Source organism: Zonotrichia albicollis, chromosome 5 (assembly GCF_047830755.1).
Source record: "Zonotrichia albicollis isolate bZonAlb1 chromosome 5, bZonAlb1.hap1, whole genome shotgun sequence".
NCBI classification, from domain to species: domain Eukaryota; kingdom Metazoa; phylum Chordata; class Aves; order Passeriformes; family Passerellidae; genus Zonotrichia; species Zonotrichia albicollis.
The window spans coordinates 38,245,520-38,262,816 of NC_133823.1; the positions used below are offsets into that span (position 1 = coordinate 38,245,520).

General features: G+C 37.3%; 1 protein-coding gene across 20 annotated transcripts in view; it reads right to left on the minus strand.

Moving 5' to 3' along the window:
- Window positions 1-2,531: 2,531 nt before the first annotated feature.
- SORBS2 (sorbin and SH3 domain containing 2) overlaps window positions 2,532-17,297 on the minus strand; it is a 145,129-nt gene continuing 130,363 nt past the window's right edge. For 16 of the 20 annotated variants that reach the window (XM_074541413.1, XM_074541405.1, XM_026791542.2 and 13 more), the window contains 3 exons: window positions 8,198-8,247; window positions 5,335-5,441; window positions 2,532-4,569 (listed from right to left, as the gene is read on the minus strand). In XM_074541413.1, the coding sequence (XP_074397514.1) occupies window positions 4,508-4,569; window positions 5,335-5,441; window positions 8,198-8,247 (219 nt within the window). In that variant the 3' untranslated portion in view covers window positions 2,532-4,507. Of the gene's footprint in view, window positions 4,570-5,334; window positions 5,442-8,197; window positions 8,248-11,741; window positions 11,841-13,861; window positions 13,973-15,168; window positions 15,958-17,297 lie in introns of all 20 variants that reach the window. The other 4 variants (XM_074541397.1, XM_074541404.1, XM_074541403.1 and 1 more) reach the window with 2 other exon arrangements.

A 17,297-nucleotide genomic window follows, 5' to 3' on the forward strand; every position in this document is an offset into this window, starting at 1 on the left:
TGAATGGTTAAAGAAGTGGGTTCTGGTCTCTGTGTGCACTCACACTTTTCAATATAATAAAACCAACCCAAACTGGATGTTCAGTTGTTCTAGTGATTCTTTCTTATGCAATTTTAGTTTCATGCTAACACAGAAATTATTACCAATACTATGAGATCTCTTGACTTCAAAGGAGCTTGCTGTTAACTGGAGCAAAGGCAGGGTTTCACCCTGTACCTATTAATGCTGTAAGAGACTATACTTAGCAATGACCTAAGGTCTTTGTAGGGCTACTGACTTCATGTTTCCAGCTTCCCATGGGCTCATGCACTGCTTTTTCAAATGCACAGGAAGCACCTCGTGTTCCTGTCCGGGTTCTGTATATCAGCATTTAAAAGGCAACTAGTAAATACCAGGCATGGCAGAATGACAGCGTGCTTTGCTTTGGCACGGGTGACAGAATGTGAGACCTGCTAGGGTGACCCTTTGCTTAGTTTGGGATATAGATCACTACCCTGAACTGCTCATGCATTAGTCTCCCTGGCTTGTTGATGTGTTATGGGCTGTCTTGTTTTAGGAAGCCTTTGCCTCGGCAGCAAATACTCCCTGTAGGGTAGGGACTGAGATCAACTGGTTTTTTGGGATGCTGTGGTTATATTACCTGTTTGTCTGTAATGTGCAACTCTGCAATAGATTTCATTTTATTGCCCTGGCACTGATATTTCTTAGTCTGCAAATCCAGCTGCCAACTCATAGCATTAAAGCAAATCCTAACAGAAATCAAGAAGCAGGCTTCATATGCTGACAAGAGAAAAAGAATTTGGTTTGATACATAATTTTCCAGAAAAATCAGTGAATATCTGAAGCTTTTAATTGATCTGTTCTCATCTTTTCCTAGATATTAAACTGACTGGCTTTTAGTTCCCCAGACCTCTCTTGCTCTGGCTTTTTTTGGATGAAACATCAAAAAAGTGGTGGTGGGGTGTGGGGTGGCCTTCTTGGTTTTATAGGGGCCTATCCAAGGAAACTCAAAAAATCCCTTTTTTTTCCCCTTCAGTAGTGTAGTTGGGATTTCAGCACTTAGCGGAATTGAGTATGTTTGGTTTAACTGGATATACTTAAATATTTATCTACTTTTGGATGAAAACATTAAGAACTACAATCTTCTCCTGAACTGTCAATGGCTTGCTATTCTCATTAAAACGGCAAATATTTTCCCTGTTTTCATTCACTTTGCAATTAGCAGATGATTGTATTTCATCCCTTAATCACTCAGACCCTTAACCATCCAGAATTTCTTTATATTAATGAGACTATACTAACCAGCTGATGTTATTAGGCTAGTTTTTATAGAAGACTATTAAAGCAAAGCACTGCCTGTTTCTGACAGTTCTCACAGGTACCTGGCATAAAGCAGGACTTCAGTGATGCCCTAAATGCCATGCTGGGTCACCCAGCAAACAGAAAGGGCAAACCACACCATGTTGCACTGCATATGCCAGCATTTGGTTATTGGGCTGTGAGAAGAGATGCATAGGGTGGGCTTAAGCTAAATGAGCAGAGGAAGGGAATGGTCACTTCAGTCATAGTGACTAAATCAGGCCTTGTCCTGACTGAAAGCACTCCCAGAGCTGACAGTTATACTGACAAAGGAGTTTCTGCTGGAGTTTAACAGCAGTCATTGGTCTTAGCCTCCCTGTAGATAGCTATCACTTTCAGCTACATATTTATTATGTATTTAGAGATTTTGGTGGGTTTGCATTTTCCAGCCCAGCAATTGTGAAGACAAAACTGCACACATCAGACTTGAGGAAATGGATTATTCCTGTCCAAATGCAGGTTGCTGCTCTACTGGATTCTTTAGTGGTAGAAGTAAACCAGGCACAGCATTTGGGAAGAAGCAGCCTGGCAGGAATGGGAATGGCCAGTGTGGCATGGTGAAGAAGGACTAAAGAACTACTCTGAGGCTCCAGCAGTATCTGTGCAACCAGGCAGTGAAAAAAAATTCAACAAACAAACCAAACACAAGCCCCCACCCAAAACCTAGAACCTGCTTTGCTTCTTGCTGTAAGTTTTTTTGGACAGTTGTTGCCACGCAGAGATGTCCCAAGTGTAAAATGTTTCCCAAAACCAGTGTTTTCCTCAATTCTCGTTCCTATGCTGTCATTTACCATGGGAGTTCTCATTTTGCTTTTGTTGAAGGATTAGGATGTAAGAACTTCTGGCATGTATAAAGGGTTTATACATTGTGTTTCTCTGTGAAGGGTGGCAAGAGAAAAATCATCTCAAATTATGGACTTTCTATGCAGAAAGTCCATAGTGCTGCTTTTGCATTCAGGTGTTTCGGGCATGACACAGAAGTGGACCAAGTGAGAGCTGTGTGGGCAATGCTAGTGGCACATATATATGACTGCTGTAGGCTTGGTGGGGGTGTGGGGTGTGTGTGTAAGTACAAGGTGTACTAATATTTGCATATAAGCTTGAAGAGTTAAGCACTTTGCAAAACTTAAGTGATAAGCTACTTGTATTTGGAGAAATGATGGGGGAAACAGTTTTGTACTCCAAGCAAAATTTATTAGAAGTCTATTCAAGAAAAAAAAACAAAAAACCACAGAGACCTTTTGCTTGTAGGAATTCAAAGTCAGTTACCTGAAACTCAGGTATGAAAAACCTGCATTTTTCTAAAATCAGATACAGAGTAGAAACAGTACTTTTTAAATATCACAGGCAACAGATATTTAAGTCCTCAATCATAAATGGCATCAAAGATAGTATTAATCTCACAGCAAAGCTGCATGCAGATCTAGTTCAAAATTGAAAGCCTTTGAATATAAAGCTTTTGCCATGAAATCTGCAATAATAAAGGTATGCTGCACAAAGATGTTTCTTTACCTTTGCCTTAATGACCTTTCTCAGTAATAAAGACATATGTACATTTAGATTTGGCTGGTAAACCATATTTTAATTAATAAAATTTTGCATAAAAGGCTATCTTACAGAATTGCACTATCCAGATGTGCTTATGGTAAACAGAGAAAGAAAAGAAAAACGCATTGAAATGTTCTGTATGTGAAGAGGGCAAATAAGAAACTTAATTTTTTAAAAATCAACAACCAAATGGCTCTGTACAAAAAAGCAAAATTATGTACAAAATGCTACAGAGACTACATACATTTTGATAATTTTGATCCTTTACCCATGAAAAATGCAGCAGAAGCTTTTGCCATCTATAAGGTGCCAAAGAAACCAAATCCAAATTTTTATTTTCATAAAGCCATAGTCATTATCATCCTGTGCCTTAATTTCATTTGCTATTTATGCTTACCTTTGCTTATGGAAAATGTATGTTTTCAAACACTTGTTCATTCAGACAAAAAACCAAAACCCAACACCTCTAAAATATATTTGTTTTATTACTTGTGACTTCTTTTTTCTGTCTAAATTCCTAAAAAGAATGTGTAACTTGGGTTTCATTAACATACATACACATATATAGTGAAATAAATCAGTACATGATGCTTGTGAATATTTTTCAGGTGGCTATGTTAGGAAAGAAAAAAACCAAAATCCAACAACCCTTTGCACTAACACTGTTTACCTTCCTGCTTCTTTAATTTCCTGATAAGTAAAAACACTACCTCTTACACTTCATGTTGCTTACTATTACAACATTTTGATTAAAACCATTTAATATCAGACATCAATAGCAGGTTATTATTGTCTATGCTTACAGCACTGTCTTGCTCTTCCTTAAATCCTCTTTCCCCAGTCTTTGTGCCTTTTGCACTTCTTACTTTTTAACAGAAAACACTACAGGTTCACTACAGTTTTTCATTAGGGAAAAAAAGATAAAAGATTTAGCCAATACCATTGCACCCGTTCAGAACACTTGCAGTTCTTCCATTTTCACTTTGCTTGCTTGAGATTTTACAATCACTGTGCATTTGTTACAGCATACAAGTGCAGGCAAAAAGTCTATATTATAGTTTGTCATACATTGTAAACCAGTACAATAGGCAAACCCGTGACACAGCAATGTGGAAGCAACAAATGCTGCCAAGCTAATAAGAATGTGTAAAATCAATTTTTTAAAAATAGTAAACAGCAACTTTCCTCTGTATTACATGCATGCTGAAAAAATCCCACCAGACTTCATGGTAGTACCACAAATGTTCAAACCAAGATTAATTTTTTTCCCCCTTTCCCCCCTACCCCCCCATGGCAACTCATTTATGTACCTGCCATCAGGTTTTTCCTACTGTGTTTCACATGAAAATACTTTAAAACAGGGAGTATTTAAATGTTGAAATGCTTCCTCTTGTCTCAGAAAAGCTTAGTTATTCACACTGTGGTCGTTGCTGTAATACTGCTGGGACGGTTTGGCGGGTGGGATGGGATGAGGGTGAACTAGATGGCCTCTATTTGAGACTGCAAGCGAGAAAACAGAAGGCCAGCGTAGCATGTTTTCTAGCAGCTTTATGCAGATGTGTTGCAGAGATGCAGCATAAATAAGTAGAAAAAAAAAATTTCACAGCCTCTTGACATAGTTTCCAGGGAAAGTACCAAAGAATTTGGTTCTTCTTGAGGTTCCTGAAATTAGAAGCAATAGATGAAAGATGGGAATAACAACAGAAAATCACTATGTAAGCATGACCTCAAAATTTTTTGTGTTTAATATTGCACAAGCAGAATGATCTAGAGTTCTTTATACTATATAATTTTATTTGTGAGGTTTAACAAAGTGTAACACGGGAAGCAAAATGTAAACGAAGAAGCATATTTGACTAAATTGTTAGGCCTGATTAAAAGCTGTGCTAAAATTCTTGGTACATAGAAATAATTTAATTTCATAAAAATAAAGTCTATTAAAATAATGTGAATTTTTTTAAGTATTAAGAACTTGTCAGTTGATTAAATTAGCTGCTGTGTGCATGAGGGTTTATGAAATGATTAAGCCACCATATCTAGGCCTGGTCATGTAATCATCATTTGATCAGTAATACTTGGGTTTCACAAGTGGTCAATGCTGTGGATGTATTCCCATTAGACGGTTTTAAGGTACCTGGCCTTTATAAAGAGAGAAGTAATACATGGTCCATTCTGTGTTACAAATGGCAACAATGCTGTACAACAATCAGGAGCTGTGTGTCAATTTGGCATCTATCAATTTTAAAAGAGAAAAGTGCAAAATCTCCTGCTAATTTCAGTGGATTTTGATTGGGATTTCTCCTGATAAAGCCAGGTTCAGATTTATTACACTAAAGGCCAAAAATCAAGTTGTTTAAAAGACACCACTTGAAGAGGGCAGCACAGGTCAGGGGGAAAAAAAAGAAGAGTAACCAGATCAAAACATACCCACAAACCATCCATCATCACATTTTTCCATCACATCAATGACATCTCCCTCTCTGAGCTCCAATTCATCTTCGTTCCTAGGGGTATAGTTATATAGAGCCTGAAACCTTAAATAGGACAAATGAGGCAGTTTAAAAAGAAGTAAGAGTTTTTGCTCAGTAAGAGTTTTTGCTAAGCAAGCACTTTTGCTCAAGTAAAGGAGCTGGTTCAAACATTAAGAAGAAACGCTTCTTGCAAATAGAGGGGAAAAGGAATTTTTTTTTTGCCTAGTGGACTTGAGGGTTAGGAACTTATAGTAAATAAAAACTTCATTAGAAAGGCAACTCATGAGACATTGAAGACTGGGTTTAAAGGCAAGTCTGATGGCTCCTCGACCAGTTGTTTCAAAAGCATTTTTTAAAAAAACATTTTAGTGATATTTTATAGCTCAGTAACCAAACAGAGGACATTTAAAGGAGAGTCTAGATGTGCTAGCCCTGTAGGCTGCCATGGTCAGCACTGTGGCTCTGCCTTTAAGCTCCAGAGAAGGCAGTAGCAGCACAAGTGAGGGTACCCAGCACAGCAGCTCACACGCTGTCACTGGGGCTGGGGGAGCTCCCTGGGCCCTTCAGTGGCTACACAGATAAGCATCTGTGAGAGTGAGCGAGAGGCCTGTATCACATCAGAGGACACAGGGATGGAAACTCAAACATTATTCAAACCCTGAGCTATGCTTCTACACCTGGCCAGGGCTGCAGATTGCAGGATATAAGTGGATAAAAGGCAAGAGGTGTGCAATTACTAAATACATTGTATTTCATTCCTTGCCAGCTTTTAATTAAAGTTTTTTGAATTGAAAGAATAAACTCTCAGGAGGGGGAACTGAAGGTTCTTGGGCTGACAGCCCACAGGAAGATTGTTGTAAAAGCCTGTGAATCCTGTATAGTCAGAATGGGCTTTTTTCCCTAAGCAACCGTGCCTTAGATATGACTGACTGTCTAAAAAGAAGCAGGGCACAACTGCAGAAATTGGGAAAAGGATATAGTTTTAATTTCAGATTACTGAACCAAAAGATAATTGTATCCATTCTTTTCTCTTAGAACAGTTCGCTGAGTTTTAAACCTTAATACCATCATTACACTTTCCCCAGTACAAACAAAATAGATTGCTCATTGATGTGTTTATCATTCTGGCTAAGTTTTCATGGCTTAAATAAGATGTTTACTTCAGTAAAAAATTCCTGCTCCTGAAAGCCCAATTTGAAAATCCTATATACAGACTGGTGCTAGGTTTAGTTTCATGATGTTTATCTTAAATAAACTACACTTATTTTTCACATTGCTGGTTCAGAGATTAGAAAAGAAGAAAATGTTCCAAGAAAAAAACGAAAAACACCTTAATTTCTTGTCACTGGCAGTCCTCTTCCCAAGCCCCAAAAGTCTCTTTTATATATATTTTAATTACTCTAACAAAATGGAAAGTGACTGGTTGTTTAAGCAATTACCTTTGGTAATTTGCATAGCAGTAGTAAGAACAACCTGTGCAAAGAGCTAAGTGGCAACAATGTTTTTTGTTATGCTTATCACCATTCCAGGAAAGCAGAGCTATGGTGATATTCCAAAAAATAATTAAATGCAGCTTCCAAAGGGAAAAGCTTTGTAGATGCAATGTGTCATGAATAGGATTCAAGCCAATTACTTACTCAAGTACAGTAACAAGAACTTACCAATGAGCTCTCTTTGTACTTTAGAAATTGAATCTTAGTAATTTCTAGATAATCCGTCTTAAAAACTCCTTTGTAGTAATTTCATTCTCTCTATGCTAACCTAAGATTTTGTAAATATGAAAACTCTACTAGCATTTACAATACTGACAGAAAACATATTCAAGAGAATTTATATATAAATTTAAGTATAAAATTAATATATTTATGTTTTCAATTGTAGGAATCAATAAATTTAGTCATGAACTACTTATGATATATAGAACAAAATGAATTAGAAAATTATTGCTTTTAAAACTGAGTTAGGTTCTTCAGTATGCTCAACTATACCAACAGAAAGTTGTGGTTTTAGTGAGACTGAGTATCCCAATCTTATGTATTTGTGGTATATCTATCTGTAACTTTTTGCCCCTCTTTTTAATCTTTAAATGACTCAGGAAAACTTAAAAATATTTTTAGACAATAAACCTTAGGTACATTTTATGAAAAATTATCTAATAGGGCATATACTGAAGTGCTCTGATGCTAAAGGAAGAATGGCTACTGGTTTCAGCGATCACTAAAGTAGGACCCGAGGGCAAGGCTGGGGGGGGTGGAAATCTCAAGACAATCTTGCATTTCAACTGTCAGTACTGAAATATCCCAAGCACTTAAAATAAGACTTGAGTTCTAGGTTCTTCTCCAGTTTTCAGAAAAGCTTTTCTTGTATCTCATATTTGAATTGCACTTGTAAATCACACCAAAAAGTGTGAGCCTTTGTTCCTGTGAACAAGTTACTTTTTTTCTCTCTATTCACATCCTGAACTGTTTCTGAATAATTGTATCAAGTCAGTAAAGCAGATCAGTTGAAGCAATGTTGAATCTGTAATTGTCATTTTGCTGAGATGTAAAAGTGGAGAGAATAAAAAAAGTCAAAATCTCTTCTGTAAGTACAGAAAACAGAGAGCTGCTAAGTTGCCATGTCTGGCCGCACTGAATGTAAAATTAAACAAGGCTTTGCCCTCTGGGACCTTCCTGGCTATCTTCCTACATCATGCAGTTATCAATAAATCTGTGAAATCTCTTCATAATTGTACTTGGCAAGTCAAAAAATTATCTGATGACGTGCTGGCTGTTAGTTAAACGTTAGGTTTTGGTTTAGTAGACAAGAATTATACTTACGGTTCCCCCCCACCGTGTATATTTTCATGAGAAAGCACAGGGCGCTGTGGCTGAAATGAAATGATTTGAAATGTAATAAAGATTTGCAGTTTAAGGTCCAAATAGTTGGATAGGGGTGTAACACATAGTTGCTCAGGAGTCCATATTCTACCTTGTGTAAAACCATGGCCCATTATGCCCCCTTTCCAACTCACAAGAAATCCTTAAGAGACACGTCAAACAACTGAATCTTGGCATGTTTAAAGATCTGATTTTTGGAGGTCATAATAAAAACTAAGCAAAACGGTGAACTTCATCAACAGTTCATTCTATTTATAGCATAGTACAAAGCTGGAATAGAACCCTGCTGCCTCTTCACTGTGAAACAGAAATAACATTAGAAAAATCAGATGCAACTGATGAACATCATACATTTTTTGGATGAAATATATTTTTAGATAAGCAGATAAAATCTCCTATGGCAGAATGGCAGAATCTAGAATATTCACAGACGATCAACATACCAATTTACATTACACACACAGAGCACTAACTTGGCAGGCAAAACATGCTATGCTTTAACTAATTCTGTTTCATCTCAAGCCATGCAGGCTGTTGGGAGGCAAAGAACAGAAAACAATTTTGAAAGAATACATTTAATTGTGTGACTATAACAATTAACACTTCAACAGAAAAAAGTAGTCTGTATTTCCAGTGCAGAACTTTTGAAATGAACTATGTTCCTTCTTAATGGAGCATTACTGAGCAATAACATTCAATACATCTGGATGCATGTAAATGAAAAATACTAACCTTCTACAGAAACCATATCCTGCTTAGAAAGTTACTGACTTATACCAATTAGAATCTGGCTGGGGCCAGAAAGTGCAGGAGCAGCTGCTTGGAAAAGCTCTTGATATAAGCAGGGATCGTATTCTCTGTTGACTGAGGATGCCCTCTGGTCACTCTGTAGAGACAAGTCTGGGAACCATATCTGTTTTGGGAATGTGGATATCAAACACTGCTCACAGCACTTTCTTTCATGAATTGAGTAAACTGCAACCTGATCTTTAAGCCATGGAATTTGTCTTATTGCCCCATGGTTCTCTCTTGGTTTGACTATTTCAGTCACTCTTGAAGATGATATGGTCTTCTAAGAGAGAAGGCAGCCGTAAACAATCCACAGACTGATGGCAAAAATTGAACAGAAAAACACGGGATGTAGTTTGTTAGGTTTCTTTCCCCTCTTTTTCCTCTCAGTATCTCCAGATGGAATTAGTTAAATTTCTTTTCAGCAGTTTCTATGAATACGTGCAGAAAATATTGTGAACAATCTGTACTTTACAGTCTGTAGAGTATAACTTTTAAAAGGTACCTAAATTTTCAGGCAGGTAGATTACAGATTTTTATTTAAAATTCATATTATTGAATGCTAGGTGGGAAACAGATTTTCAAAGTAAAAAAAAAAATGTTTATACTCTTTACTGTCTTCTCTCCCTCTTAACTCTGCCTCTGCCCATGCACAAGATGGATAATTTTATAAAGAATAAACAGTAAAGATTACAAATTAAACAGTTCTCAGTAAACCTCCTTCAATGGCTGGCTTGTCTAGCAAGCAGAGAATAGTCAAAATTCTTTGTATTTAGATGGGAATCTGCCCTGATTTACTGCTAATCTTTCATCAGTCTGTAACTGAGCTGAATGCCAAAGATAGAGATGCAAAAGAACTCAGCCAAGGTTAAGGACTTCTATAAACAATGGAAGTAAAAGTCCTAAACAATGCTACAAATGATTTAATGCTTTGAACATAATACCAAGCCAGGAAGAAACTGGGTAGGTTAGTATTATCATCTTTTTCTGCATAAGCTTCATAAAAGGTTCTATTGCTAATTAACCACTGTAGAAATAGATAAGAATCAAGGTGACTCATGATTTAACTCTATGTTGTTGCTGCAGAGAAAACAGTCCTGTGACAAAATTACAATCTTGGAGAAATAGGGTGAAGTGATTGGTGGTATGTCTGAGCAGGGGGACCTTGGTGCTTGCTCTCTGTTTGGAGGCATTCCACAGTAATACCCCAGCTGACATCCAGAAGCTTCCTCCCTGTTTTCATCCCTAAGCTCTCATTCCCACATACAGCTGTATTGGCTAGACAAAGGACTGTTAACAAAGATTCCTCGTTTTCAGCTGCAGCTCAGTTTACCAGACTGTCCTATTTGCTGGGAAATATTGCAGGACCTAATCCCAAAAACATTAAGGAGTGTGCAATCAAGTCAATGGTCCCAGTTGTAAGCCTGATTTTCATGCATGACTGATACTGCACTTACATATAAAAGTTCTGTAGAGTCCCGAGTATGCAAATTAGGTGCATGATATGTGCTCTTGTACTTTTGGAATTAAAGTAATAAACACTACACATTGACCAATACACTCCTCTTAATATACTGGTTACATTTAATTCATTTGGAGTAATGTGCAAAATTGAAACAGGGCTTAATCCCTTTTTTACAGCTCTCATTCCTAGTTGGCCTTTCTGTTAGATGGTATTTGATTGCTACCACAAGAATTCTGGCCTTCCTAGGATTGAACTGTCTTTCTTCACTAGTGAAGAAAACACTGTCCCCTCAAAGCAAACAGAGGCTTGCCAAAAAGCTATAACTTTGGAAGTTACACAAACCTGCCTATCTGAAACTAAGATTCAAATTTTAAAAAGAGAGACATCAGAAAGATGATCACCTAAAATCAGCAGCAACAGCATGGAAAATAATTAATCCCATTACCAGTTTTAAGACTTAAAGTTAAGAAACCAATGCAAAGGACAAATAAATCCTGAGCTGAAAGTGAAGCACAAACCACAAATTCTCATTCCCATATTGTTTAGGTTGAGGGTGGGGTTTTTGTGTTTGACTTTTTGTGATTCTTTTTTCCACTTTTTATAGTGTTAGATTATATTTTTGAGTAAAATCCATGCAAATTCGAAACAACCTGACTTTCTGGCTAGGTGAAAAAATTAGAATTGTGTTACAGTTACATTACAGATAAGAAGTGAAAGGTTAAAGAGTATTAAAGTCTGGAATGCTTGGATAAAGAGGACAGTATTGAGTGAAAAAAAGTAGCAGGAGCAAAACACTTTGAAAAGAAGGATGTGGATTCAAAACAAAAAAAAATCAGTCTGTATACATGCAAAAGCCTATATGAAACGGAGAATAAATTTTTTTACTGTTAGAAGCTGTAATTTTAATAAACTAAAAATATTTCGAAAGAGAGGAGTAATTTTAATAGAACTAGACTAACTATAAATAACTAAATATAAACACCTTGTAGCACTGGAAATACCATGCAGTACTGCAGAGATGCAATACACTAGTGGATTTATATAAAAAGTTCAGGCACACACAGACCTGTTGCCTTTACTCAGTCATAGCACAGAAGCACAACAGGAAGAAAACACAGCATACTGATAGTATTGAGACACTTGGGTAAAAGCAAAATACTGAAAGACTAGACACTGAGCTCCTTGTCCATGGAAAAGCTGTTATTGCACACTGGGCATCCAGTACCATACCCTGTGTGAATAGCTGTGACCTCTGACAGGTGAGCTGCAGGATCTCTTAGTCATCACTGGGCTACGAGGAGGTTTACCCATAACCCTCTTTAAATTAGCCTAGAAGAACCACAAAAACTTTGTCAAGCCAGAGTTTAAGAATGAAGCACCATGGGATTTTTGTTGCTTCATTCCTACATGCAAGTCAGACATGCTTTTCCTGATAACAAAAAGCAATTGTTACAGGTAGGAGGAGTACTGTTAGTACACAGTATTTTCATTGCTACCACTGTATCTTTTTTTCCCAAAGGTTTCCTGCTCTGGTACACACCCTTACATGTTACAATTGTAAGATGAATCATGTATAGCATATGCAATTGGAACAGTTATTGCATGTGTACCTCCTGAAGGAGCTCAGATAATAACACAGAAAAGCTCAACAGCATAGAGCAGAAATACTACCTTAGAAATACCAATGGTGAATGTAATTCCTTGCTGTTAAACAGAAAACACCCCCTGGATTTGCATTTAGAAAGCAAGTAAATACTTGGTGGAAAGTCCTTCATGGAAGTATCCTCATTTTGTTAGCATCACTACAAATCAGCTTCATGTTTGTCAGAATTCAGTTATTAAGGAGTGTGTGTGCAGCCCATGTGCAATATGGGCAGGAGTGAGCTGGGGGGAATGTAAGGAGAGCAGAGTGCTATATTGGAAACCTCTTCTTAGGTATTTCTGACTGTCAGTAGAATGTGACTAAACAGAAAAACCCATCCCCCTCTTGGGAGAGGAGTGAATAAAAAGAGCAAAAAAAGATACCAAGAGAGGCCAAGGAGGCAGAAAAATGTCAGCATTTCTCCTTATGATGTGTCTTCAGACTTCTTTTTTTGGAGCACACATCCCTCCCACCAACAAAATGCAAACTGACACTTCCCACCCATAGCTCCTTGTATTCCATTTAGTTTTAAGCCACATAGCAAATATATATATATGTGTGTGTGTATGTGTACATATGTATTTTTAAATTAACAAAAGTTACTGAAGTTTGCATATACTGTTTCAAGAACATATATTCTTTCTATTTATTTTCAGCTTGGATTCTATGAATTTCTGTTTATTTTCACCTTGCTCAAATAAGGGCAAGGAATATACAGGTCACCTAAAAAAGAATTTCAGTGTAGATGAGGAATGTTCTTAATTTTTCTGGTTAGGCTAAGCAAAAGCACTCTGCCAACTGCTACATTATTAAAAGCTGCAGACACAAGTGCAGCACTCTATTTTACTCTTCTTTGAGGTGGAAGAAACCTAAGCTCATGACAGATTCATGCCCTGGAAAGAAGCCTTATGTCTCTTCCCTGCTTCAGAAAAAAACCCAACAGATTTGTTGATCTTAAGACCACTTTAGGTCCATTATGTCTGTTTTTTCTGTGAATGCACATTGTAAAATGGGGTAGATCTTAAGAAAAGAAAAAAAAAAAGGAGGGCATTTATGATATAGATGTAATGATGGAATGATCACTTTTCTAGGATAGTTTCTCTTTACATTACTTTTTCTCCTATTCATGAGCAGACAAATCTTCTGGAAGTTAGTACTGCAAATTAACTTTGTCTTTCTAGAGCAAGTTTTCATTTTTCTGCCACAGAGCTTCAATGCTGACACAAAATGTAGTCCTGAAGAGGGAATAATCTTTGTCCAGTCCTTGACTAACAGAATTGGTATTTAGAACATGACCCTCAGCAGTGGTGCTTTCCTGTGAAATTTATGACTTTTCTCTCAGGCTTTGGATTGAAATTGAAAACAGAAACACAAATGTTATCTAGTTTTTGCCTAGTTGAATACAGTTCGGTTTCATTCAATTAACTCAGTTACACCGCTGTCCTGGTATGAACCTGAAATTGAGTAGAAGGCTTTCTGCTTTCCTATCATTGGTATCTCCTAATCTATTGAATTGTATCACAATGGTTATAGCTTTACCTTGTGTTTCACTTGAAAAACGCCTATCAATCCTCCATTTCTTATGTTATTTAGTATTAGTAGAGAAAGCAGTACATCTGAGAAGATCAAACTCAAACAAGTGTTAGCCTTGCAGTTATTTAATAGACACGAAGCTTTACAACAATCCATGTTCAAGGGGTGCAGTTACCTTTAACTGTAGTGAATCTTTCTCCTGCTGCTCTAAGGGTTTAGAGAGGAGAGGAGCTGAGAGGGAAGCAGTAGACAGGGATATTGTAGGAACGGAGTGGGAAGTAGGTGCCTTGGCAGAGGGAAATGGAAGATTAGAGGAAAGATGGAAAAGAGGATCAGTCTCTTGATGTTCCAGCAGAAAGCAGAGCTGGCTTAAATGTTTAAGAAGTATGAGAAGTAGCTCTGCTATAAAACTGTGTTCCAAAATCAGCTGAAGGATGTCAAATGCTCAGTAAGGGGACATGTAACTAACCTCAACAATCACAAATCTCACGCTAATCTTATTATTAGTCATCTACTTTTCTGGAAGACATATCTTGCCTCAGAAAGCATTAAAATGATGCCATTTGTGGCCATGGATTTCTCCTCTATTCTTAATTTTTCTTCTTTGTTTTTCAGGTCATTTAAGGGTAGAATGTAATTAAAGGGCAAAATGTAATTAAATAGTTTAACATTTGGTCTAAAACATACTGTCCTAAGCACCTGACATGCATGCTGTCAGTGAAAGTAACTACCTGAATAGTCTGTTGAAGTAAGTGCTGAACAGAAAAGAGAGCTATGCCTGGGAGCCACACAAACTGTATAGTTACATTGTGGCATTTAATGGCCAGCACACATTTGGGGTAGCTCAGTGATGTAGGGTCCCAAAGAGGAACGGGGAAGAAGCATTTGTGTAACTGCCAAACATAATCTGATCTGTTACTGTTAGTCAGATCCTTGTAACAGAGCCTGCTATAAATACATCAGCTGTGAGCTGACACATGCCAAGCACAAACTGCAGAGTCTCTGCAGCAGGCACACGTCCCTCCCTCTGCAGGCTGCTGACAGCATTTGCTTGCTGGGGCCTCTCTCAAAAGGGGCAGCACGCAATGGGCTGGGGAGGGAAATGGTTCGCTGGCTTTTCACATCAGAAACTCCTCAGCAAATAGCAGGGGCAAGAGGGAAAGGACTACACAATTGATACATCATAGAATTTACAATAGTGCATATGCCTGCTTCTGAGAAGGGACTGCCCCCTAACGCTGACAATGTTTAATCATAGAATCATAGAATGGTTTGGGTGGGAAGGGATCTTAAAGATCATCTAGTTCCAACCTCCCTGCCATGGGCAGGGACACCTTTCTTCTTAAACCATCTTGCTCAGAGCTCAGTTTTATCAAATGCAATTATATAAAAGTGTGCCTGTGCACAATACAAACATGTAGATACAAGGCAGAGAATAATTATACTAAGTTATCTGAACACAGAAGTCAGAAATTAAAATACCTTAAAAATATCTGGTGAAGTATATCCTTCATAACAATCCATAGAATCTTCTCCACTTGCTATTGGGAATTCTAAATTGTCATGTACCAGATCCTCCTCTATATACAGTCTAGTCAGTTCTTCTGTTTTGTCTTGTGCTTCTTCAGAGGAATCTGATTCTTGAGATTCTGACTGATCCTCTTTATTAAGTGAAAGGTCTGCAGTACAGATTTCCTCTTCGTTTTCAGCACTTGCAGCTAGCACACTGGACAAGGAACCTTCTTCATATGGCAAAGGGATGTTATGCATAGCACCGTGTTCACCTTCTCTTGTAGCATCTGAGAAATCTCTAGGTACTTCAATAACTAAACAATCAATTATGCTTTCTAAGTCTTTATCTTTTCCTGACTTGGTATTGTTGCTGACATGCTTATGTGTTATGTCATAAGATGAGCTGGCTGAAGATGAGACAGAGGGAGATACAAGAGAGGACAGAGGGAGATCTGTAGGAGAGCTGAGAAACACCTCTGTATTTGGCATAAAGTGACCATCCTTAACATGGTGAATGCTATTACCTGGGGAGATTGCTACAGTCTGGGAGGTTGCTAATGCCAAGGAATTGAGTTCTTCTAAGTCACAAAGAAAACCGTCTGGAACTGATGGAGAAGTTAAGCTGCACATGCCTGAAGGTGAAAACCCAACAGTCCTTGAGAACAAGTCACTACAGTCAACCTGGAGAATCTTTTGATCAATGTGTGACCAAGACGACGGAAGTTGTCTGGAAAGTGGGGTCAGTGCTTGGGAAGGCAACTTCAAAAATAAGAAAAACATGGGAATTGAAATAGATAAGCATGACAGAGAATTAGGATATGAGAAAACTGGAAAAGAAAAATGTCTGTGCCATCATCTGGATTACAGGGTACAATTTCAGTGACCATGAGTGTCTGAAATCACTACTCTATGAATCAGAACAGCAGGAAAGACATTTGAAACATGAAACTATCAGGTTCTGGCTTAGGGCATAAATGTCAAACATGAAGACAGATCTGAATCATTACATTCATGAAGGCAACTGCATTTGATCTGTTGAAGTTATGTTACTCATGGTGCTCTGTTAGTGAGCCTGTCACAGGTTATTAAATCATACAATTAATAATAATAATAATAAATTTTTCCCAAAACATTACTCTTATTTTGAGAATAGAATTTTCAGAAGTACACTTCAGGTGTTATTAAATACTTCTTTCTAAGTACAACCACCAAGGTAATTTCTAATTATTAAAATGTTAATACTTCTATTTTTCTTAATATTTCTGAGTAAATGTTTAAGAAACATCTTTAATACATTGCATACTTTTATTAAGGCATGAGCTGCTGCTCAGAATGAATGAAATTGAGAATTCAGAATGAATTTGTTTTTCAAAATTAACCCTATTAGTTCAAAATGATGTCAACATTTGTGAAAGGTACATTCAGTTCAAACTGGACATAGGCAATCAACAATGCTTTTGAAATAGTGACAGCACAGTACACAAGAGTATGCTTTGAGTACCGTTACACAATATTGATTGACGTATCCTTCTGGTAAAAGAAACGTCCTTTTCTAAGAACGAGAGACTGGTGAGTCATACGTACACAGCATCAGTAGATATCCATTGCTTCAGTAAATACTGGAAATGCATTTTTATTACTATAAATCCTCAAAATTAAACTTGAGCAAAAAATATTTTGATCTCATTGTTACAACTATCCAAAATAATTAGATGTACACCTCTAAGTTATCTGGATTACTACACACTTTAGTTATTAATGTACCAGAGAAAAAAATTTCAGAAGTCTACAATAATGTTGCAGAATAGGGAGGTTAGTTTACTTACCTTCTGCTTGAGTTTTCTTGAGGCAAACAGCTTTATATTATAATTAGACAAACCTTTGTTACAGAGTCTTCTGTACCAAAGTAAACAGTATAGACTGGTACAATACAGCCTGCTAAACAGAGCTAGGCTGTTACAGAAATACTCAGTCTCTTTCCCTCATCATTCCTCTTAAGCAAGGGTCCCTAACCTGTGGTTTTAAGGTCAATAGTACTGCTAAGGAGATTTCACCATTTTTACTGTCCCATGGCTATACACTATGTAACTAGTACTATG